This window comes from Thamnophis sirtalis, unplaced genomic scaffold, assembly GCF_051295495.1.
Source record: "Thamnophis sirtalis isolate CommonGarterSnake01/CBP01778 unplaced genomic scaffold, rThaSir2_p1.2 scaffold_10, whole genome shotgun sequence".
In the NCBI taxonomy this organism is placed as follows: domain Eukaryota; kingdom Metazoa; phylum Chordata; class Lepidosauria; order Squamata; family Natricidae; genus Thamnophis; species Thamnophis sirtalis.
Window position 1 is genome coordinate 34498166 of NW_028261390.1, and position 25417 is coordinate 34523582.

Here is a 25417-nt window from a genome sequence, read left to right on the forward strand (position 1 = left end):
GTAGCACGATAGTTTATTGAGATCAGGGAAAACATTTATACTATTAAAGCTGATACTGAGAGAATTGCCCCATTTTCACTTGTAAATATTGCCTCCTCTGTTGCACTAGTTTTTGATGACTTTTACTATTTTAATTGAACCTAGTTTGTTTTACTAATGTATGATGGGTTACTGAGGGAGGGGTGGCTTGAAGAATTCTAGAATTCTATTAGAAATGTCATGAGAGACACAAAAAAGGATTTGAATAGTTCAGAAACACCCAAACATCATCAATTTCTTTTCAGACTAAGTCAACAAGGATATAGAGCTTTTTGTCATTGTTTTCAGTCTCATCCAGAGTTGGTATTTACAAATACTTTTCAGATTTGACCCTCTGTAACTTTTTAAAAATGTTGCCACCTAGCATGGGCTAAGACAGTGATGGTTAAACTTTTTGGTGCCAAGTGCCCAAAGTGCATGCGTGAATGCACATGTACGTTCTTCAATCCCTAAAATGCAACGTGAATGCCTCCTCAGCCCCCACCTGCATCCAGTTTTGGCTTCCAGGTTGGTGCAAACGACAGAAATGGAGTAGAAAGATAGGGCGCACTGGGGGGGACCTGCGGAGATCGGGGATCTCCTGCACATGCATGGCAAAGACCCAAAGACCAGCTGGCTGGTGGGAGGTGCATGGGCATGCGTGGTGGTGCTGGGCTGAGCCAATGGCTGGTGTGCCCCCAAAGAGGGCTTTGTGTGCCACCTGTTGCATGTATGCCATAGGTTTACCATCACTGGGCTAGGATGTTATAGAATGTTTCTATTTATTCCTGACCAAAAATGCTTTGGCTAAGGAGAAACTTCCTAACAGAGGACAATTGGAACAGTTTATCTTCAGAAGTTGTAGGGGCTTCATCACTGTAGGTTTTAAAGAAAAGACTGAACAGCCACCTATCTGAAATGGTGTAGGACCCCTGCTTGAGGTTGGACTAAAGATCTCCAAGGTCCCTTCAGCTCTATTCTGATTTATTGATTGATCTGACTGACTGACTGGTTATCTCAATAGTTTATTTTGATTTCTTAAATCTTACTTCTTATGGTTTCATTATTTGGTAATGATTTATAAAAGTATTGATTTAATAATACAAAAAAAAACCCTCTTTACTTACCTCCCATAGATAGATATCTTAGAATTGAACCAGTTTTCACTGTCCAACATCAGTAGTCAGACTTCAATTATTTAGCCCTACTAAGTCATTTAATAATTTTAACAAAACAGATGTTTGTATTTCATATTTGCAAATTGTATCAACCTACTTTTAATATTGCAGTGTATATTTACTAATTAGAGTGTTTCCTTGACTAAAAAAATGCTTAGTATTCTGCAAAAAAATCCTTTTTGTGATCCTTTTTGCTTTCATTATCATTTGCTGACATCCATTTGATTTCATCAGTTATTAGGAAGATGACCCTTTATTCCTGCTCTCCATTCAGGTATTATTTAAAGCTCCTGCGTTCATGATGATGTGCAGCAGACTTTAATTTAAACAAGATACCTCCTTTCCCAATTCTCCCTCTTCATTTTCTTCTGTATTTACCATCTCTATCTCGCAAAAAAGGAGCAGGGTGAAAAAGAAAACATAAATTTAAAACATGAGCATTGCCTGGTGATTTTTATTTTTCAAGTTGCAAATTGACTCAGCTTTTTCCTAAAATGTATTTGCAACTGTTGGATGAATACCATATGGTGTAGGCAACTTATTTTTATTTACTGCATCAATCTATTCTAAAATTTTGTCACTTGACTTCTCAAATACCTGCCACAAATTATAAACTTATAAAATGTATCATTCTGTCATATTTGCTAATTTCAGTTATTTAATTATGCATTTCTTAATGCACCCTTTTCAGTATTAAAAATAACTGCAAGAAAAATGTTCAATGTATATCTCAGTGCTAATCCAAATAGCTTTTATTTATTTCATCAATTCTTTAAATAGTCTAAAAAGCTAGTGTAAACATTCATTTTTTCATAAAAAGTAGCTATGCATTTTTTACCTAGAGATAATTATGAGTCCATTTTATTTTCTCAGTTTACAGTATCTTACAAAGTTAATATTGCAATACTAAATTACTAGGTATTCTGCCTATAATCTGTAGTTTTCTAAATATCTTCCATCTACCATGATGGGGTTAAAGCCATAGCCAACTCCGGTACTTTCCATAGTAGGCCATTGAGAAGAAGACAAAGAGAGGTATTGGTGTTTGATTCCATCACTGAAGCCAGAAAAAAACAAACCACTTTTTAAAATTATCCCTGTAAACATTTAGATAGTTCTCTGTGTTTTTAACTGGAAATTCTGAGACTTCCTAGTGAAGCACAAAATAGATTTCCTAACCAGATCCAAGCCTCAACGATATACAGATCATGTACATCAAATCATTATCATTATTATTACCATCACCACCATTTTAATGAAATAAATTCAGTAGTTTAAAATCTTTTAACAATTAAATGTTTATTAAGTCAAATTAAATATATTTACCCCTCCATTTCTTCCTCCTTTTTCTTAAATAAAGAAATAACACATCAGCTGATTGATACTTCTTCAGTTTTATCAATTAAATTAATATGGTTAGTGTGCTGCATACCCAGTAGCTTCTAATCTTTGGGGGCTTTTCTTATTTAGCCTTTTTATTTAATTCAAAATGTAAATTGTAATGTTTTTTTAATCCTTTTTTTTGGTGTAATCAGACCCAGGATAATGCTAAACTTGATTATGCTATGGACATTATTAGCCATTCTGCTACAATTATCTCTTGTATAAAGTCTTGCTGCATTCTCATAAGTGAAATAAAAATAGTTTCTTTATTTATCTCTCTGTCTGCCTGCCTATCTGTTTTCAATCTATTCTCCACATTATGCTAAATATATTCTATAAAAATATCAGCTATGTATTTTTTAGGTTTAGTACTGAGTGCAAGAAACAAAACCACCTTCCACCCCAAAAATACATATTACATTAACTTGTAACACAGTTGCAAGTTAACAATTCATTAGGAAATTAAATGCTGAATTTTAATGAAAATTAAGGTTTTGCAAATTTGGATGCTTGTCATTTTTGACACATTTTATAAACTGAATAAAACAAAGAAAGAAAACATTATAGACCCGAGTTCAGGTTGTGAATATTAGCAACATGCCTCTAAAATAGTAGCTGTTGAGTGGAATATACTTGGGATGGATCTTGATGTAAACAACAACCTGTCAACTCCATCTATCCAAAATTTCAAATGTACAGTAGATGTTGTTCATGGGAATGTATGTTTTTTTAATATGAAGATCCTGTAAGTAGTATCTAAATCTTAACAGTGATATAGAAATTGTCCATTCTCTCAACTATTCAATCTAAAAGAAAAATTATATTTCAAGACTGAATCCTTATTTTATAATGGGCTAATTTCAAGACAGAAATAAGGATGACTAAAAGAGATCAAATGAAGTACTCCAGTAGCAAGTGTATTGTTTGAAATTGCTGATATCACGTCTGCTGTCTTTCAGACTTTAATTTCCTTCACAAATCTCTCTGAAATATTTGCAGTAGGTGCACTATTGCTGATGAACGGTGCCTTCTTCTGTTCCAATGATATAGATTTTAATAATCACTGAATATATTTATAATGAAAGGAAAAAAATCCAATTTTGCAATATAAAAATGAGTTGATAAACATAGTAATATATCATCTTCATTCAACATATTTTACCTAGCTCATAATGTGAAGCATATAAAGAAATAACTTTTCTAAGCTATGCAGCATCTTCTGTGTTGCCTACATAAACATTACCATATGGATGAAGATCATAAAAATTCAGAAAACATCAAAATAGAAAATTCAAATTCATTGAAGTATGATCAAGGAAACAAAAAAAAAATAGTGGAGTAGAAGGAAAGTATAACTTCCTGTAAGATGTCCTCTAAACACCGCTCCATGGTACAAACATTATGATGATGAACAAATTTCAATGAAGAGGCACCACAAACTGCTACATAATGTGCAGAAATGATGATGATGTTAATTGTTTATTTAAGACCCTGTATAATAAAGCAAAACTTCTAAAAAACAAGCTAGGCATTTTTGTTTAAAAAAAATAAATTCATCTTCAATGGTGTCCTAGAAGTAGAAAGCTTAAAATGCCACAACTGTGGGTTTTTTTTTAATCAATGTTATATGGAGAGTAATTGACGAGAGTGAAGAATTTCAGAAGAATGTTTTTTTTTCCTCCTATTGTCTTTATCTATTGCTAGCAAGCACATTGGAAATGATGTTTTACTCCTACAAAAGGAACACTTTCTAGCATCCTTTTTGAACAGTACTTACTCAAATATGGTGGTTTGTAAGGCGCTCGTGTATTAGACAGCAGTCCATCCAGTTCTTTCCTCTCCAGGGTGCTGTGAAGGGCCTTCTCTTTGCCAAAGGTGGAGAAAGATCTCTCTGCCCCTGGCTGGGCTTCTGGTGTTTCAAACACTTCGGTGTCTGGAACAGAGTCCATTCCAGGTACATGAAGATTGCTGCGGTAATCCGCAGCCTGCCGTCCATCAGAAGGGACAAAAGAGGGCATCCAACACCGATCTGAGTGACCCAATGCTTTACATTCCTCTGTACAATTAGAGAAGAGATCCATGCCTATAAGCAGGAAAGAGAAAAACTGCAGATATAACCTTTAGTGTCATCACCTGCTGAAGGCATGGTGATAAAAAAGATACTTTCTATTCTATTATAATCTTACCAGTAAAGAATGTGATTATTAAGTCTTCAAAGAAGCTTCATTATTCAAAAAAAAAAAGAAAAGAAAAGAAAAGAAAAAGAAAGAAAAAAGATAAGAAGTGCAAGAATGTTCCACAACTGGCCAAATAATCATAAGATGACAACTGGGATGACTGTTATTTAAGAAAATTATTGTCATCTGCTTTGTCAAACCATCTAGGGACAAGTCCCCACTTTCCGAAGGTAAAGGTGTCAGCTTAATGACCATTAATAGACTACCTAGGTCTAATGTATATGGAAAGGTGTGACATATAAAAAATACTGATGGTAGGGAAAAAATGTTGAGAATGTTCCTGAAAAGTTCAACAAATTAGGCCACTGTTTTTTTTTAAAAAAAGAGTACACTCCTCAGACTTTCTTTCACTTAATCCCACTGGAGTCCTAAGTCACATTAAAAGCCTATAAAAAGAAACTGCAAAAATTCACAGCGTCTAATATGACATAGATCCAGCTTGTATGACAAATGTGTGAATGCTTACTTTATACCAATATGAATCCCTGCCAACAGAAAACAGTATGCTTATAAATCCTTTTAAGTATATTCATCTCTCAAACGATAAGCAAGCTTTTCACTCGGTGTCTTATGATGGGTATTTCTTTTTCTTATGAAACAGAGTCAAATTTCTTAAAGAAATAGCAATGTACTTAAATGAAATAGTCAACGGGACTATTAATTGTGATCATACTAATACGTGCTTAATAAAAGTTAAAGAAGTAAAAAGTTATTTTTTACAGTGTTGCTCAGAAAAGAAGTGAAGAGCTGTCCATGCCTGTACAACAAACAAGGATACTCTCTTGCTGATTTGGTTCAACAATGATCAAATTATCATCATTTTCATATACATACATGTCACCCATTCCCTACACATTATAATTCATTAATATAATAATCCTGAATGTTAAACTTTATTTGGTCAGAACATTGTCAGGTAAAAGATATATAACCAATTTCTAGAATTATTGGATTCACGGGAAGTGCACCATGGAAGAATTCCAAATCTGCTGATAAGCTGTAGACCATACAAAATAGGAATTATTTTCTATAACAAATGTACCTCTACTGTGTCAGTCTCCAAGGATGACATTTGGAGCCTACAGATTATATTTTTCAATTCAGGAATGTCTGCTATTGGACAATAATATATCAACATAAATATATAAACCATATGATCAAAAGTATCTAACCCCCTAAAGATTAGTAGTAAAGCTACATTAGTATTCTCTTCTACTAATTTTCAGTTTAATTGCACCCATGTTGGTAAAAATCCCATAAACTTACCAGTAAATTTTTAGGTAGGTAGGTAAGTACTGTAGGTAGGTAGGTAGGTAAGTAGGTAGGTCGGAAGGAAGGAAGGAAGGAAGGAAGGAAGGAAGGAAGGAAGGAAGGAAGGAAGGAAGGAAGGAAGGAAGGAGTATTTGACTTAATCAATACTTTATAGTAGAAATGTTATTTTAAATTCAGGGGAAAAAAGAATTTGGCTTTGTCTGAAATCTTCTATAGATAATTGCAATCACAAGAGTTTGGAAATAAATAATTAATGAGTGAAGTTTGAGGAATGTACATGTAAACATCACCTGGAAATAAAATTTTAGATGAGGAATATGCACACTACAAAACAAATTATATATATAATATATATATTTATATATTATATATATATATATATATATTTGTGTTTTTATTTGTGCTGATAAATAAATAAATAATTGGGACTTACCAGGGGTTGTGACACACACACACACACACACACACATATATATTCTCAGCACAAAGAACTCTGTAGCTTAATGATTAACACATCTGCCTAAAATGCAATACAGCGCAGGTTCTAATCCCAGTAAGGGTATGGCTAGCTGATGAGAGCTAAATAGCTTGAAATAGATCTATAGTAGTCTCCCTTTATTTATTTATCAGCACAAATACAACATACATACATACATACATACATACATACATACATACATACATACATACATACATACATACATATATATATATATATATATATATATATATATATATATGAACATAGACATATTATATATAGTACATTCACACTAACACATTCAGATAGTCCTCAATTTATCACCACAACTGGGACTGAAATTTCTGTCATAAGTCAATCTGAGTCATCATGTGATCAGATGTGATGTTACCATTTTAATGCAGTCATTAAGCAAATCACATGGTTAGGTGAATGATTGTGGTCATTAAGCAAAATTCGTTTTCTAAATTGTCTTTGTTTCTCAGAAGCCATTTGGGAAGGTTATAAATTATGACCACATAACTATAGGACACTGCAATCATTAGAAATACAAGCCAGTTGTGAGGCACTGGAATTATGAACACATGACCGCATGACGATATCATAGTCATAATTTTGAACACATTTAAATCAGTCAATTTTTCCATGACTGTCATAATTTTGTAAAGTTGTTAAACTATTGGCTCTAAATTGAGGACTACCTGTATATTATAACGTAATATAAATATTTGCAAAATAAATGGCTAGTTTACTTACTACTGGTAAAACAGTAGATACAAACATTAACCAAAACATGAAGGTTTTTTTTCCTGAAATGCCTATTTATATTGAATACAGTTCATTAATCCAGCTTTGTTCTACATTCTGCCCTCCAGCTGTGATGGGGCCCCAATTCCAATTCTTTTGGAAGACAGATCAAGATAGTATTGTTTAGTTTTCCAGGAGATATGATCATAATAAAATCAGATGAAAATCAGAATCAAATTATCATTGTTCATGCCAACTAAAGTGATTTGAACTTAGTAAATTATATATTTAAGTATATGATGAAATATATTAATTTCCACAATTAAGGCCTTCAAATGAGAAATTACGAGGAATTCACACAATTGTTAGCCAACATAGCTACTTGTTAGAAAATACTAACACATCTAGAAGCTATCTGGAGAAGGACACAATAGCTAAAAATGTACCCTTACTGATAAGGCCAGTTGACTCACTGATACAATTATTCACAAACTTAACACTGCACTAAATAAATGTTAAAAATATACTTTCTGAATAACCATTTAATAATATTTAACAAAAGTTCCTATCAGACCATTTTCCTTTCCAGTCCAAAAACTGTAAGCCAAAACTCTGGTTTGAAATTATATTCACATATGTAAACAGATACATGTTTGTAAGTAAACACACAGACACCTACACATGTTGGTAATCTCAATATAGAAATTAAAAGCTTGTTACAGTGTTTCTAGCAGGTGGTTCTTCACAGTGTCAAGATATTTAAAAATTCTAAAAGACATGGTGTTTTCAGAAGCACAGGTGCAGACTCAATAAACTTAAATACCATTGCCTTACTGCCTGATGATTTATTTCATTCTTTTTTCCCTCAAATCTGACCATCATAAAAACTAGATTTAGGGTACAATTCTACACACTTCATGCTTACTGTAGAAGCTAAACTCAATGAACTCAGTGTATGAGTAGTGATTAAAGATAAGAATACAAAGAAGCATATAAAGAAAGAAGCTTTCATTTTCTGTTGTTTATCACTTCACTTTTTATGCAAAAGAGTGATATAATATTTTTAATATAAAAACAAAGAAGTGTTTCTAATCACTAAGTGGAAAATGTATTTATTTAAATTTGTATAATAGCACACAAAGATGTATATATGGTTTGATGTGTAAGAAGCATATTTTGGGGATGATAACAATGGTGTGTTAGGCTTGATTTCAAGTACTATTTCTTTAAATTTATGGTCTGCTTCTTCCCAAAGGATGGATACAAAAATGTATCCATTCAGCCAAGCTATTTGTTACAGATGGTAAAATATTGTTAAATATTTTGTAGGGACAAACAAATAACATTTCAATAACATTTGTACCACTGACTTCCAACAAAAATTAGAGCTTTTCACTATTTGACAAACATCCTGGTTAGAACAGATTCCTGGCATCAAGAAATATGGCAACAACTATTCATTCCATAGTTTTTTAGAAACAAAAAATCCCAATATTATATTTAAAGGAAATGTTCAACCCATTCAAAGTCTTCTATTCTCTCACGTAATCATTTCAACACTCTCAATGAATACATTTGTTATTTCAGCCAATTTACAGAAAAGCAATGGAGTCTACAAATAACATCTGAAAAGTATAAATGTTTCTCTTTTTTAATTAGCGTTTTATAAGTAGGTACGTGTGAGTTATAGATTTCCAACACTTATAGCAAAATAATTCTAATAACACAGTGTATGCTTTATGTTCATTACTCTTCTTGAGTCAACTGAAGTAAAAACAATAACAATCACTTGCTAACTATACCTTTCTCCAAAAGGCAAACATGGGAATTGATAAAACCATGCGGAACATGGATGAAGAGATCTTGCTAAGTTCATTGAGATCGACCGAGCAAAGCATAAAACTATGACTATCACAAAATATTAATGTTTACACAAAATAGTAATAATTTAATTTTCTGACTTTGTTCTGAAAAGCTGATATTTGCAATTTGTTTCTTTTCAACTAAAATAAAAAGAGAGAGATGAGAGAAATGATGCACAAAAAAAGCCCTTCCAAAGATATTAATCATTTTCAATATATTATATGCACTAAAGATCCAACTATAAGTAATTGGTCTGCCAGGTTATAATCCACTTTCTACCTGATGTTACATTTTTAATAGCAATAGTGCTTTCCACTTCTTTAATTTGAAGGCTGGTCACCTAAATCTTCCTTTGAACAATCTACATCTGTGAGTCTTCTATTCTCCCTTGTCTGACTAGGCAATTGCAAAACACCCATCCCATAGCAGAATCCAGACCATTTTGGATTAACAACCAAAAATGGGAAAAATTTCAAATATGCTCACTGTCAAAGAACTACCAAAATAGTATAATTTCGTACAAAGCAACTGAAATATCAGAATCGTCTTTAAATAGAAATGAAATAAAAGTCAGCATGGATTGGATAAGGAAAATAGCAATTTCTGTCACCTTTGTCTTATTTTTTTTTTCCACCCACAATTTGCAAAGTATTTCTTCAAGGTTCTATAACTAAAATCCTCTGATTCATTTTGCAGATGGCAAAAAACGTTTCTCAACTCTCTTAACGAAATCTATCCTCTAAAATTGTATATATTTCAAACTATTTAGTAGGAATTTTTGATGCACACTTGGAACAAAAAAGGCCCAACATAGTACTTCATTACATGCCAGACAATGCTGCATTTTTAAGTGGTGTTCGACTGAAACACAATAAGCAAGTCAATAGTACTATCTACAATCCAATCCTGTAAATGTTTGATTTTTGTACTACTGTATAAGTAAAGACTAAAGAGATACCACCTCTTTTTCCACTATTAGAAATCAAATTTCAAATCAGCATTATGTTTTAAAAAGAATGAAATGGTACCTTTGTTTCAAGTCTAGCTCACAAGGGAGATGGGTGTTTACATTATATAACAAAAATACCCAGAGAAACAGATACTTAGAACCCATGTTAATACTGGCAGAATATTATTTCTTTTTCATCCTGCCTTTATTATTTTTATAAATAGTGGTAAGTCAAGACAGAGAACATATACAATGCAACTTCTTCTTCCTATTTTCCCCATAACAATAACTCTGTGAGTGAGTTGGGTTCAGAGAGTGTGACTGGCCCGAGGTCTGCCAGTTAATTTTCAAGTGTTGGGCTGGTCTAGAACTCGCAGTCTCCCAGTTTCTTGCCTGCTGTCTTAACCACCAGACCAAACTGGCTCTCAATAATACAAGGTATAACACAAGGTAACATATTGCCCATGGATAATGTACATAAATAAGTTTAGATAATTCATCTCCAATACTGTATTTCATATGCAGAAACCATTCTGCTAAAAAAAAATACAAAGGGCTTTCTATCATCATTTATCATCTACTATTCTTCTTGGATTTTAAATTCATTTTTACTATGAAGTCATGGTCTTTTTTACAAGGCTTTGCTTTGATATATTCTAGATAATCCCTTTTCTAGACTGCAGATGTTGTTTGCATTATTTTGTTACAGACAAGATTTATTGTTTAAAATGTAATATATTATTCAAAAATACTTTTCTGGAAAAATGAATATTAATAATTTGTTTTAACTGAGCTATTATTCATGCGAAGGAATTTTTCACAGTGCTTTTTTTAATTATAGCAGAGAATGTGACATGGATTTTAGATCTCACAGTTCTCTAACTTTACAAAAATAAGTCCACCGTTTTTAGAAGTACGAGTGCTAGTCCATTTCTCAGCTCATTTATAAACACCTAGAGTCAGTTTAACTTCAATGTGCCTTTCTAAATGTATCAGATTTAAAAGGAAGTTATGCAGGTAGTTGTCTGGCTACTAAAGAAAGAAGCTTTTCAATGGGGACTCTCTGATTATGGAATCCATGCCTCGGACATGCTTGTGTTGATATTTCCATTGTGATCTTTTCCAGTCCAGCTGAAAACGTTTTATTATTCCAGGCTTTTTAGTTGGGATTTTTAAACCACATTTAGCTATTTTCAAAATACTTCCACTTCTAGTGGGTTATTTTATTGCTATTGGTCAGTCACTCTCTCACAGCCCAAGCTGAACCAGGGGTTGCTGTGGGGAAAATACGAGGCCAGAGCATGATGTCTACTGACTTAGGTTGTACAAAATAAATGGTGGGACCTAAAGCTAATAATAAAGACACTCTATAGCTGTTTTAACCTGATTTAACCTCTTTTTCTGTGCATTGAGCTGGGATGGTAAATGAGGCCACTCTGAGATGTGTACACTTGTTTTTTACTGCAAGCCTCTATTATGTGTTAATTATGCATTATGTTTTTAGTTTTGTTAGATTATTTTTATTAGATTGTTTTGTTTTTTTATTCTTTCAACATTTTTTGTCTTTTGACACCACACAACATCACAGATTGTGAGAGGGTGGCTTTGTAAATCTTTTAAATAAATGCTAGTCTAACATTTTAATGCATTTATGAATTTTAGCTTTTTAACTTTATTTTCACCATACAAAGTATCACACTGTGAAGTGATATATAAATATAACATATAATGAGTTAGGAGATGTATTTCAACAGAGCCATCTGTACCTGTTGTCCTTAACACAGAGTCCAAGCCATGACACATTAATCAACAATTTGGTCTTGCGTGACCAGATAGGAAGGAAAGAAGAGGCTGAAGATTTTTTTCTTTAAAAAAGGAGGAACACGAAAGTAAAGTCTATTCAAGTTTCATGATAGTATAACATGAGACCTAATGGATAATCACAACCTCTTCAGAAAATGTTGGCCCTTGAATACGTGCTAAATAATCAATTGTGGAATTCACTTTTGCTTTTTTTAAAGAAAAGTATTTACAAAGGAATATCAGTGTAATGCTGTTATAGAGTAATAAGAATGAGAAGCAAGTGGATGACATAAACCCAAATCATAAAAAGAAATGAAAGATGACAATAAGAGAAACAATGGGCCAAAAGAAGTTGTAAGGTCCAAATAAAAACATAAACATTCCTGGAAGTTTTGGGGTTTTCCAATAGTTAAATCAAGCAAGATGTAAACATTTTGAAAACTTTAGATTCAGTATCATATTTATCTGATGATAGTGAAGAAAATTGATGTTGATTGATAAAATGGAAATAGGTTTAAAATCATTTAGTGTATTTGGCATCTTTATCTCTCACATAATTAGACTATTGATGAAGTTGGCAACTAAAATATTTAGCTAAATTAGCTCCTTATTACTTTCTGCCTGAACCAACATTGTTTAATTAATATTCATATTATATTTATGTATTAGCATATAAACACAATGTTCTTTAACATTCTCTAAAGTAGGTAGAAAAAAAGAACTGTACATTTATTAGATACTCTAACCCCATAGCCCAGCATCAATACTTATCTATGCAATGCAAAAAAAAAACCAACCCTAAGTGCAAAATGATTGTGTATTTTGGCAAACTACGTACTAGGAATTATTAATATAAAGTAAAAATTCATATCAAACTATCAATTCTGATTAAAAAACAATTGCTGATTGCAATTGTTTTTATATTTGCAGAAACTTGAATCTAAAGTTCACAGATCAAACTACAAACCAAATATGCAGAAAGTTATGAATCTGAAGTCAGTCAATTGAAATTAAATGAAAAAAATTCAATTTACTAGTAAAGTATATAATAGCTAGATTATTGAAAGAGTTTAGTTTCAAAGCAACCTTTGATACAATCTATTTCCAGGTGAATCATCTAAAAGAAGAACAGGGAATTTATGTATAGCAACATTAGTGGATTTTTTTTTTTAAAAAAATGATTTTTGTTTGATGTGCATCCCAAATGACTGCATCTATTCATTCTGCTTTCCCATTCTGGGTCCTTGCAAAGATGTTTATTCTCTTCTCTCACACTTTGTTACCATGGTTCATTATATTGAGGGATAAACTGGCTGAAGATGAAATATTGATGAACATGAGTGCTGCAATAAAATTTATTTATTTATTTGAATTTATGAGCTGCCCAACTCCAATTTGTTTCTTTCTTTTAAAAGACAACAAGAGAACAATTAGGGATAGAATAAATAAAGCTTTAAAAAAAACTTCAAATATGAATTGTTGCCTTAGAGATGATGCCAGAAAATTGGGAGAAGATTGGGGAAAACCAAACATTTAGAAAAAATAATTTGCAAAAAAAAATAAAAAAATAGAAGCAGCTATTATGTTCCAATGTACACTTTTGGCAAGAGTTGATTTGTTATAAGGTTCCCAGACACAAAATAGATGCTGTGTTCACTAAGCACGAAGCTCTCCAAGACGCAGGGAGCTTAGAGGCTCTTGGCTTTTCTCAAGTCTCATTAGGTCTGCATATTAATGACCTGCAGCAATATAAAGCAGTCCTTGAATGGAATCCCAGGCTCCCCCTCCCCCCAGGTGCCTAAACTTCTCATAGCCAAAGGAACAGCATAGAACTTTTTTTTAAAGGCTGGAATTCCCTCCTCCCCCATCCACACAAGTGTCAATGTTTCTATGTTTCTGGGCAGTTGGTGGTTTGCTCAGTCCAGTGCCTTAGAAGATGTTTTAGGGAAGCGACAGACAGAAAGAAAGGGAGGGAGGGAGGGAGGGAGGGAGGGAGGGAATAAACACACATCAACCTGGAAGGCATTTTTGTAGCAGCAACTCTCTGGAGTTTTTACCAAACTAGAAAAGGCAGAGATTTATTACTACTAAGCCTAGATTCCAGGAACTTGGTTGATTACAATCTAGTGACAAGTGCCTCTAACACCTGCTAAACTGCAGGGATGCTGTGCAATGAAGCATATGCTGAAAGTCAGCATTCCTCCTAAGTATACAGATGCAAAGTGAGAATACTGTCAGATTTACCAAGGGAATGAGAGTCACATTCTCTTCAAAGCGAACATTACAATATTACTACTTGAAAAAGACCACATTTCCAAGAATTTTCCAGTTTCCAACTGAAGATAAATGACTGCTCTCCATGATTGATATATATTACAGTCTACTCTGTCACACACTTGCAATTCTCCCTTGTTCAAGTCCCTGTGGATCCATCACTTGGGCATAGTTCTGAATACTCTCAGTTCTGAACTGATCTGAGAATTGCTATTGAAAACCAGTTTGAAAATATCCCATTAGCTTTTCAGGATTTAAGAATCCCACCAAAATATATCAGCATTTTTGTATCTTAACATACAAAGCACGATTAATGTTTCAAAACCATGTACCTTGCAAAAATCAGCCAGCATTAAAAAAAAAACATTTTCCTGTAAGTGTATTACAACTGAAAAATCTATTTGTTACATCCAGTCAGATGTACATTAGCACAAAATTATAAACACTCTGCATCAAAATACTTATGGCCCATTATTAATTTACCTATCTATAATTGCTCCTGATGGTCCTATTAAAAGATCAAATATTTAGAGTCCTATCCCCCTATCAAACTTACCAGTGGATTGACCTCGATTAGTGGCGTCATGATCGCTGTCTCCTTGTTCACTGTCTCCATGACCACTGTCCTTAGAACTTACTATGTCTGCTTCCTGGAATGCAGAACTAGAAATATAAAAAGGGGGGAACTTAATGTTTGAATAACCAAGAAAAGAAAAATTCATAAAACATTCTTCTGCCATCATATGGCGATAGGTGGTGCTGCACTCAGCTACATGGTTTTTGCTACATTGTTCCAACTAAACAGCACTCTCCATCAAAAGCAAAACTTATATTTTCAGGGACAGTAACCAAATGTTTAGAGTGCTTGTTATTACACCATGTGTATTTGGTGTTATTATGATAAACAATTTTGTTAAATAGTGGAGGACCAATATTTGGCAGATAGTGTCCTACAATATTATCTGTTGAGTTTTTGAATTGTAATTCAAATCAGCATAACATTTCTCTCTTTTTCCCCCAAGAAATTTCAGTGTGATTCACCAAATGTCATAATTCAGAGATGTTCATTCGTTGTACATATATGGTGCCACCTGGATACATTTTTATATTGCTCAGCTACTATTTAATACCTTTTGTAAATGCATATCTGTATGTTCCTTCACTTTAAGTTGTGCATAATTCTAACTCTAATTTAGGAAATCAGAAATGCAGAGCTCCTACCTGTTTACACGCCGAGGTCTGTCAACTAGATAACTGAGCTCTGTACGTTGATGTTTTGTCTAAAAAATAATTAGAAAATAAACAAACAAATAAATAATGATTTTTTTTAGAGAACCTGTGCATTTTAGTCATAATAGCGTGCATGCACACACACACACACAGACATATATATATATATATATATATATATATGTATGTATGTGTGTGTGTGTATATGTGTGTATGTATGTATATATATATATATATATATATATATATATATATATATATATATATATATATATATATATATATATATATATATATATATATATATATATATATATATATATATATATATATATATATATATATATATAAAGTCACAACCCCTGGTATGCCCAAATATGGGAGGAAGGTCACACTTCCACTCTCTGTCTTCGGCTCGTCACAAGAGACCATCCAGTCTCCCTTTATTTATTTATCAGCATAAATATAACACACACACACACACACACACATATATATATATACATATATATATATGCTTTTAATCAATTAAATAACCAATACTTCTTGTATATCTCATCTGCTTTTTGCCATTCTCTTAACTTTTTATAAGAAAGGATTATACATTTATCTCTTAATACAATTAACAGCAACTACTCATCTAATGTAAAATCCACAACTGTTACTCTACTAGCCAACAACATGTAGTGTGGATGGGAGGAAAAAAAATCAAATGACAGTTAATCAAGGAAAACTATGATGAAAAAAATGACATGTTTAAAAAATAATGTATAGCCACCAAATTGATCTATCCCATTGATCTATCCCATTCCTGATAGTAGGCTTTACTTATGAGTAAGTATATTTAGAACTGTATTGGAAATAGGTTTTACATTTTCCCAGCAATATGTACAGAGAAAATATACCAAAGTTATTTTGTAATATATGACAGTCTAAACCCAGATTATAGGATAGACAAATATTATTTACACACTAGCTTAATACAGGTTCCATAAGTATTAACAGATGATTTCAGATGCATTTTCTCAAGGTGCCTCTTTTGATGGGGGAAAACATATAGAATAATAATCTTATGTAGCAATAATTAATGGATCTTTAACTATGAAATTATTTTAATTCTCTGCTTGCTAGTTAGATATTCATATTTCATAAGCAAATGTCTGCATATCTTCAATCACAAATAAAGGCATTTCTAAAGGGTTTGTGTTAGTTTGTTGATTAGCCTGTAGGAATTATCTTCAGACTTGGTATTTGCTCCTGGTAAAAGCAATGAAAATAACCATAGAATTAATTCTGACTAACCATTCTACACAAAAGAATTGTAAATACTGCTCAAGCTATGCTAATTTGATTCTGAAAATGGAACAAGCAAACTAAAATGCCCACAGTATGGCCTTTGTTAAACTGTAACAATATTTAAGTTGTTCATTGACACTTCTGCATCTGAAAAGAAAGTGGCTGAAAAGTGACAAAGGTGGTGCAGAAGAAAGCTGCACTGCACTGCAGATTGACTTATGTACACAACAATGTTTTCTAGACAAGAGTTTGTGTTGTTGGTGAGTTGACATAAATCAGGTACATATTCATTTGCAACTACTTGTTGTAATTATAAATCCTATTAAGGTTAAACAATAAGCTCCTAATAACAATGGGGGGAGATGAGAAATGTCAAAATACAGAATTGTAAGCATTTGTGAAAAGAAAACAATCAGAGAAAAATGTGTCAAGTTTATACAAAGTCTAGAATTGATACAATACTACCAGGATTAATGCTATTACTTAAGGCTACCATATGTTGACTGGAAAAGTCTGGACAACCATAAAGTGGCTACAAGGAATTTTTGTTTTTTCCCTCTATCTCTTTGTTGCACTTTACTGATTGTGCAAGTTTTGTAATAATAAAAATGTAGGGATGCTTGTCAATTGTAATGATATTACAGTTATTATTGTAATACTACAATAATTGTAATATTGCAATATTAGTGAACAATTACGTTGCATGAGAGGAAGTTTTCCCCAATGCAACAGGCAGCCCAAGCCAAAAGGTATAGACTAGTCCAGTTAGGATGCAATGATGTAGACCTTGTTGGCATTCCTTGTTAGTAAACTGAGGTTATATTAGGACATTAATTAACCTTAACTGGTGACATTTAGAGGGAATTGGGAGAACACTGCAATGTACTTGGCAGGGAGTGGATGGGGCTAGCGTCTTACCTCACTAGACAATATACTGCCATTCGAGATGATGTCTGGCTGCTGGTCGGTGTATCCCGTGACGATGGCTCCGCAAGGGTTGTGCTCCGCCTCTATGCTGCGGGAAGGGCTGCAAGGCTTGAGGAACATCAGATCGGTCTTGGCTGACTCAGGTGTGAGACAAACCTGATAGCAATAGTTCTGGTTGTGGTGGTGGGAACTAAAGCTTGCCGACTCTTCTACAGGCACCTGTACTGGGTTGCTGGGGACATTGGAGCTCTGGACCAGCATGATATCCGATTTGCTGAGCTTCTTCTTGCGGGCTCGCGCCTGGCGGCTGCAGCAAGAACAACAGCAACAGCAGCTCAGGCAACAGTCGCTGGCCAAACACGTGTAGATGTTGAGCTTCTTCTCCTTCTGGCAACGGACGGCCAGTACGATCATAGCCAACAGGAAGATGAAAGACACCGACCCCAAGGCAATAATGAGGATCAGAGTCAGATCCAGGGAGGTGTCGGCGCTGCTGGCCCCGCCCGAGCGGCTGGGCCGATGCTCTCCACCCGGACCTCCTGCGCCCCCAGGAACTAGCCCCCCAGCGCCCCCTCCTCCCCCGCCCCCGCCCGCCCCCGCCCCCTGGCGCTCCACTGCGCTGTCCACCAAGACCACGTGGAGGGCGGCGGTGGAAGAAAGCGGGGGCTGCCCGTGGTCGCGGACCTCGATGACCAGCTCGTAGGGTCGCTGCGGGTCACGCTTGGCGGGCACTTTGCGCGCCGTACGCAACTCGCCGGTGCGCCAGTCCATGCGGAAGAGGCTAGCCTCGTTGCCCCGAGCGATGCTGTAGGTGAGACGCGCGTTTTCGCCGTCGTCCGCATCCACCGCCGCCACGCGGGAGACCAAGTAGCCCGGCTCGGCGCCTCGGGGCAGAATCTCTCGCGCCGGCGTGCCGTTGCGGCCGGGCAGCGGGCTGACGATGGCCGGCGCGTTGTCGTTCTGGTCCACCACCACAATGTTGACGGTGGCGTTGCCGGCGAGCGCTTCCTCGCCGTTGGGTTCCTCGCCCCCGCCGGCCGCGTCGCGGGCTTCCACTTGGAAGCTGAACTCCTTGAGCTGCTCGTAGTCGAAGGAGCGCAGCGCGTAGAGGAAGCCGTTCTCGGAGTTGATGGAGACGTAGGTGAAGACCGACATGCCCTGGATCTGGCTCTCCAAGATGGAATAGGCTAACTGCGCGTTGGCGCCCTGGTCCCGGTCCGCGGCGCTGACGGCATAAATGTAGGCTCCGGGCACGTTGTTTTCGCTCACGTACACCTGGTAAACGGGTTGCGAGAAGCGGGGCGCGTTGTCGTTCACATCGCTGACCCGCACCTGGATGGACTTGCTGGTGGTCAGAGCCGGCTCCCCCATGTCCCGCGCCACCACGGTTAAAGTGTAGGCGTCGCCGCCGGGCTGCTCTCGGTCCAGGGGCCCCTCGGTGACAATGGTGTAGTAGTTCTTGAAGGAGCTTTTCAGGCGGAAAGGCGCGTCGCCTTGCAGCAGCTCACACTGTACTTGCCCGTTCTCCTCCGAATCTCGATCCGAGACGCTGAAGAGAGCCACGACTGTGCCCGAAGCCGCCGCCTCGCTCACCGCTTCTTTGACGGTGGAGAAACTGATCTCGGGAGCGTTGTCGTTCGCGTCCAGCACCCGCACCAGCACCTTACAGTGAGCAGGCACGGCGTTGGGCCCCAGATCCTTGGCTTGGACGTACACCTGGTACACGCCACTCTCCTCGTAGTCCAGTTCGCCGTTGACTTCCAACCGCCCGGTCCGTGGGGAGATGCCGAAGAGTTCTCGTGCCCGGGCAGAGATGTGACTGCTGAACGAATAGATGATCTCGCCATTCTGGCCTTCGTCCGGGTCGCTGGCGTTGAGCTGTAGCACCAGGGTACCGGGCGGCGAGTTCTCCGGCAGGGAGACAGTATAGACGGGCTGTTCAAAGGCGGGCACGTTATCGTTGGAATCCAGGACTCGAATAGTGAGCAGGGCCGTGCCGGTCCGCTGCTGCGGCTGCCCACCATCCACGGCCGTGAGCACGTAGCGGTGCACCGCCTGCTGCTCTCGGTCCAAGGACTTGGACAGCACTAGTTCGGCGAAGCGATTGCCATCAGGTTGTGTCTGGACGTCCAGGGAGAAGTAGCTGTTGGGGGTGATCTCATAGGTGCGCAACGAATTAGTCCCCACGTCTGGATCGAAGGCGCTTTCTAAGGGGAAACGGGTGCCCGGCGTGGCGCTCTCCGAGATCTCGACGGTCAGGTCGGGCTCCGGGAAAGCAGGCGGGTTGTCGTTGATGTCCAGCACTTCGATCTCGACGCGGAACAGCTCCAGCGGGTTTTCCAAGAAAACCTCTAGGTGCAACTGGCAGGACGGACTTTGCTTGCAGATTTGCTCCCGGTCGATCTTTTCACTCACATAGAGCACCCCGGTTTCCAGATTGAGATCCAGATAAGGGCTTCGCGAATTAGGCACCGTCTGGAAGCGACGAGCGGAAAGTTTTGTAATGTCCAAGCCCAAATCTTCGGCAATATTTCCCACGAAAGTGCCATGTTCTTGTTCTTCCTGCACCGTGTAGTGAAGCTGGGAAAGGGCTCCCTCCAGCATCCAGTTTAAGGCAAAGAAGAATAGCACCACCATCTCCAAAAGGGGAAAGAGATCCCCCTTCCCGACGCCAACACTTCCTCCTTCTTCCCCCCCAAAATCCCCCTCCTCCTTCGAGAAATACCGTGTTTAACGGGCCGGAGAGGAAAAGCAAAAGACTGAGGCGAGCTTCAAAAACGATTTATGCTCATTCCTTTCCCTTCCCTATGTTCTCTTGTCTTCCCCATCACCGTCTCCCTTCAGACGAAACTGGGGGGAAAAAGGGAAGGAGACGACGACGGAGGGCTGGGAAATCATGCAAGATAGACACGGGAGGCTGCCAGGCGGAGCTCCCACCACATCAGTGATCTTCGTAAGAAATGGCTAACCAGAGGCAATAGGTAGGTGGCTATATAGACAGAAGAGCCCGTGTTAATTTATTCCCAGTGTCCAGGCACTGCACCGCAGCAGCAGTAGAGGCGGTGGAGGTGGCGGCAGCAGCAAATCCGGGGAACTGGTGTATTTCAAGATTATCCTCGGGTTGGCTTCCTTGTAGGAGCAGGAGGGGGGGAAAGCTGTCAGAAGAACCGATGGACATGCCCCCTTCGGTTGAAGAAAAATAAATTTGACCCAAGAAAAGCTGCTCTTTCTCCCTCCCTCTTCCCGGGGAAGGGAGGAGGGAGACAGATGAAATTAAAAACAGCCAGAAGATATTAGAGCCATCGAAAAGATGAGACGGGTGGGAGGAAGGCAAAGAGCAGTTCGGCGACCCTAAACTTTAAATCCCTGCATTTCTCGAGGACTCCGTGGAGATTCTCTTAAACCTCTCTCGCCATCTCTTCCTTGAATGCCTTTTCCCTGCGAGCGCTTCCCCCCCCCCCCACCTCTTGCTAACAAGAGTCCGGATCAGTTTTCTTCCACCCTCTTCTTCTTCTTTTGCTATCTCTGGCTTCCCAGACTCATTCACTGACTCGGTGGCTCTCTCCTCTCCTGTCCCAGCTCGAGCGTCTGTGAATCTCTGCTGGCAGTTTCTGAGCTCCAAGCGCTCGGCTGGTCTGTTTTTGCGCAGCGATCTGCTTCTGCCAACCAATCGCCTTGTAGCTACAGGCTTAGGACGAGAGCGTATTGGTTTAGCCGCCCGTCGAGCAACCTTCGTCAGGAAAGTGGGAGGAGAGAAGACGGGAGAACCCGTCCCTCTTACTCTATGTCGGTCTCTCTGTGTGTGTGGTGTGTGGCGGAGAGAATAACCCTGACACTCCCGAAGCGTTTACTGGGGATTCTCTGCCTCGGAAAGTTACTATTCCCTTGTTGCGGTTACTGAGCAAGGAGATTACCTCTCGTCATCAGGCAATACCATGACGCTAATAAACAAGCTGGTCCTTGGAGATGGAGTTTCCACCTGCTGCGGACTTTCCCTTTCGTCTTTGACTCTTTCCACACTATCCTTGCTTTTAAAAATAAAACAAACAAGGAACATTTGAGGTAGATTTTCCTTTCGTCTGTTGCCTCATTAATTTTGTATAGTAACAAACACATTCGAGAATTTGACTTTCCAGCAAGTGTCCTGAAGTGGAGTTCTCTCTGTAGGGAGGGCGGTTGTTGCTCGTATTGGAAACATTTTGCCGCACGTCCTTTTTGGGCATTAATCGATTTGACTGTACCAGCTCTTTGGCAGAAGAAATTAAGCGAGGAAAGAAAGGAGGGACAGATAATAAGACTCTTCCAGGTCACGTGATGCTACTGAAAACTACCAGGAATAGAGTGGCAAAAAAGCTGGCAAATGTTTTAGATGGGATTTCCTGAACAAGGGTTTGCTTCATCAGATTGCCGTCTCGCCTATAAACAATATTTCCCAAAAGTGGTGTACTTCAGAAATAATGGATTTCTACAATACCTGGCCACCGCTACCAAATTATGGGCATTAAAACCCAATGCGTAAGGAGGGCACTAGTTTGGGAGAAGCAGTCGAATGTGTGGTCCTAGTTATAAACATATTGGCTTAAATGGCAATGGTGACAAGCAATGTAGCCAAAGCTGGGGGCAGGACGAAAGGGGGCTTTTTCTTGGCTTTTATGATAGCCCTTGGCTGTGCATTGTGATGGCGAGAAATTAAGATCAGTAGCTGTGCCTGTTCCCCGCTTAAGCCTATACTTAGACTTACGGATCGGCTGTTTACTACCGCTCCTGGCTCTCCTGATTTAATATGATGGCGCAGAGGAATTGTACTATAGCAACGGATCCCAGTGCTCTCTTGGTGAAACGCTGCTTCTTGACTTCTTAAACTTCCTGGAGCCGCAAAACCCCTGAGGCTAAGTTCGCCCCTGTCGGAGAGTCTTAGCGCTTGCAGGAAAGCGACGAGCGTCGCCGACTACTTGCCCCTCCTTCTTCGAATAGTGTATCACTATAGTAGATCTGAAGCATCACTGTATGGTGAATTGGAGCAGAATGGCGGAAGATGTCTCATTAACCGAATACCTCGTTTTACGTCTTGCTTGAAAGAACTCCCTAGGGCTTACTACCGAGCCGGCAAGCATAAAAACTTCAATCGCTAGGGTTCAGAGCAATTTCCACCCAACCAATTTTGGGGGAAAAAGAGTTGGAAGATCGCAGCATAAGTAGTCAGTAGGGTGGCCTTCCAAATCGCGGGTAGATTGTCTTGGAAATGGCTGTTTACGATGGGATCCTATATATGTTTACTCCAAAGTAGTTCACATGTGTATAGGGCAGTAGCCTGAAAGAGCTCTTCCAAATGACAGAATTTAAAACAGAACTACTTCGGGATTGCTTTTAAGGAAATAATTTATAAATGAGGTTATAATTATATTTTTATTGTGCTGCCAAGGTCTCCGCACAGATATAGAGGACACAGGGGAGACGCCGAGTTCGGTTGCATTCAAACATTTACAAATCTAGTTGACGAAGACAACACATCTTATTAGTAAGCGCTAAGCATGTATACATACGCCCCTTCAGCTCTGTATATTCCGTCGGTTTTTTAAAAAACAAGGAATTTAACGTCAATGCAATTTCTTCAGCGAAGCTGGTGGAAAACTCAATTTTTCTTTGAACATATTTAATCCTCCATCCCCTTCATGTTTTGGGTCTAAGCCTGACCGATAAATCGAGCGGTAGGTCCATTTGGCTCTTACGCTGTGAAGCGTCACATAGATTTCTGGGAAAGAGATGGAATTACAAGATCAAAACAGCCTAGGAGGATATCCCCGGGGCCGTCAAAACACAACTCCCTTTACTGTAATAGCATATGTCCGTTTCTTCCACCCGCTGTAAAAAAAGGGGGGCGGATTCTTAGCTTTCTGAGAAGCTATCTACCACACACATACATACTGCAAGGCACACATCGCTTAGCATCCTCCATCTCTTGGCAGATCTCGGGCCCTCCGCCTCGGCTACTTTTCACGTGAATAGGTCCTGCCTTTGAGCAGAGGAGAGCCTAAGCTGCCAGGGAGAAAGGGGGGAGCACGAAGAGAGGGCTTGTTTTTAGCTGCAGTAAATTTACGGACCGGCAGAGCAAAGCTGCCTGAAAGCCGCCACTGCAGCGTCACACGCTGGTGGAAAGGATGAGAAAAGGCGTTTGAAAGCACCAGGCGAGACCTGTGGCTTTCCAGGAGTCAAGAGGGGAACCGCTAGGCGGGTGAATATTATTCGTCGCCCCCACCCCCGCCGAACTTCCTTTCCGTAATTTATTTGTGAGGCCGAAATTTTTTTTCAAGCTGTGGGGAGGTTTCACAGCTGCGTGCAATGATTAAAACGTGCCGCTTTTAAGCTATTGCTCTAAAACGCCATCAGGATGGCTGTTGTGTCAAAAACAACAGACCAAGGTTGGGAGCTTCGGAAGGGAGATGAGAAAACGACACCGAGCCATGATGAAATTCTCCTCGAAAACGAATACTGCGCGTTTAATAGGAGAGGGAGAAAACGAATTGCAAGAGAGTCCGGATAGTAAACAAGCTCCAGTATCCATGGCACGAGGTAGTAGTAGTAGTAGTAGTAGTAGTAGTAGTAGTAGTAGTAGTAGTAGTAGTAGTAGTAGTAGTAGTAGTAGTAGTAGTAGTATAATAATAATAATAATAATAATAATAATAATAATAATAATAATAATAATAATAATAATAATAATTTATTCCTTTTCTCCAAGCCGGAAGAGGGAGAGAAACGACCTCCGTTTGGCAAATGTAAGCAGCAGGCTCCTCCTAGCGATCAAAGTGAGTCGCTGCTGGAGTTTTGATGTCGGTTAGCGGCGCAGTGTGTATAAGTACTTGGGCAGACGCTAAAACGCGGGTTTGTGCGCGTGCACGGCCATGGCCTCCCCCCCCCTCTCGCCGCTCCCGCGCGCTCTCCTGCGTACAACAGTTAAGCTTACGCCGCCGCGCGCGCCTTCTTCATGCAGAAGACAAGTGGTTGCAGATCGGCGGTTGCAACGGAAACCTAAGAACCGGTCCACTTCGTAAACACACGTGCAAGCCTCCCATTCGCTGCCGGGCTTTTCCCTGCTTTGGAAATGGTTGGCTGGCGTGCGTGCGAATTCCCGCGGTTTCCTTGTGGCTGGGCAGACTGCGAGGTTTTTTCCCATATATTGGTTCATAAAATGACCTCATTGCATTTCAGGTGAAATTCCTCTATCTCTTTATTTCGTCTCCCGAATTCCTTCTTTCATTTCTCTCGGGGAAGCCCGATTCCTTCCTCATTTCTTAAATGTCTTTTACATTAATCTCACGCAGCCCTTTTTGCCTTCTCTCACCTCCCCCTCCCTCCTCCAACCTGTCAAAACACCATATTTTTATTTTATTTTACAGAAGCTATCATGTTGCTTGTCTTCTCTAATACATCAATGAAAGCTTAGTGGTTGGCATCACTTGACTCACTTTGGCTTGTGAGTCAGACCTGATAGTGAGTGATTACCTGAAAGTCTCAGGGTCAAAGGAAACCAGAAGGTAGCTTCCTAGTTGGTATTGCTAAGAAAACTGACTGGATGAGCCATAAAATCACCAGGTGTGTGTCTGCATGAAGAATTTATTTTCCCATTTTACATACAGAGGGAGGGCAAATGTACAAAATCAGGGGCAGTCTCCATTGCACCGTTGAGGTGATTTAGCCCCTTTCCTTGTTAGTGATTTATAGGGTTATGCAGTTCTCCAATCACTGCTGTGCTGAAGTATCA

General features: G+C 38.6%; 1 protein-coding gene across 4 annotated transcripts in view; it reads right to left on the reverse strand.

The window, feature by feature from the left end:
- The window catches only part of PCDH10 (protocadherin 10), a 63281-nt gene extending 42986 nt beyond the window's left edge, over positions 1–20295 (reverse strand). For 3 of the 4 annotated variants that reach the window (XM_014072690.2, XM_014072689.2, XM_087724380.1), the window contains exons 1-4: positions 17650–20295; positions 15427–15485; positions 14762–14868; positions 4357–4662 (exon numbers count right to left, since the gene is read on the reverse strand). In XM_014072690.2, coding sequence (XP_013928165.1) covers positions 4357–4662; positions 14762–14868; positions 15427–15485; positions 17650–20295 — 3118 coding nt within the window. Of the gene's footprint in view, positions 1–2475; positions 4663–14761; positions 14869–15426; positions 15486–17649 lie in introns of those variants that run through there. The other variant, XM_087724379.1, reaches the window with a different exon arrangement.
- Between the last annotated feature and the right edge of the window lie 5122 nt (positions 20296–25417).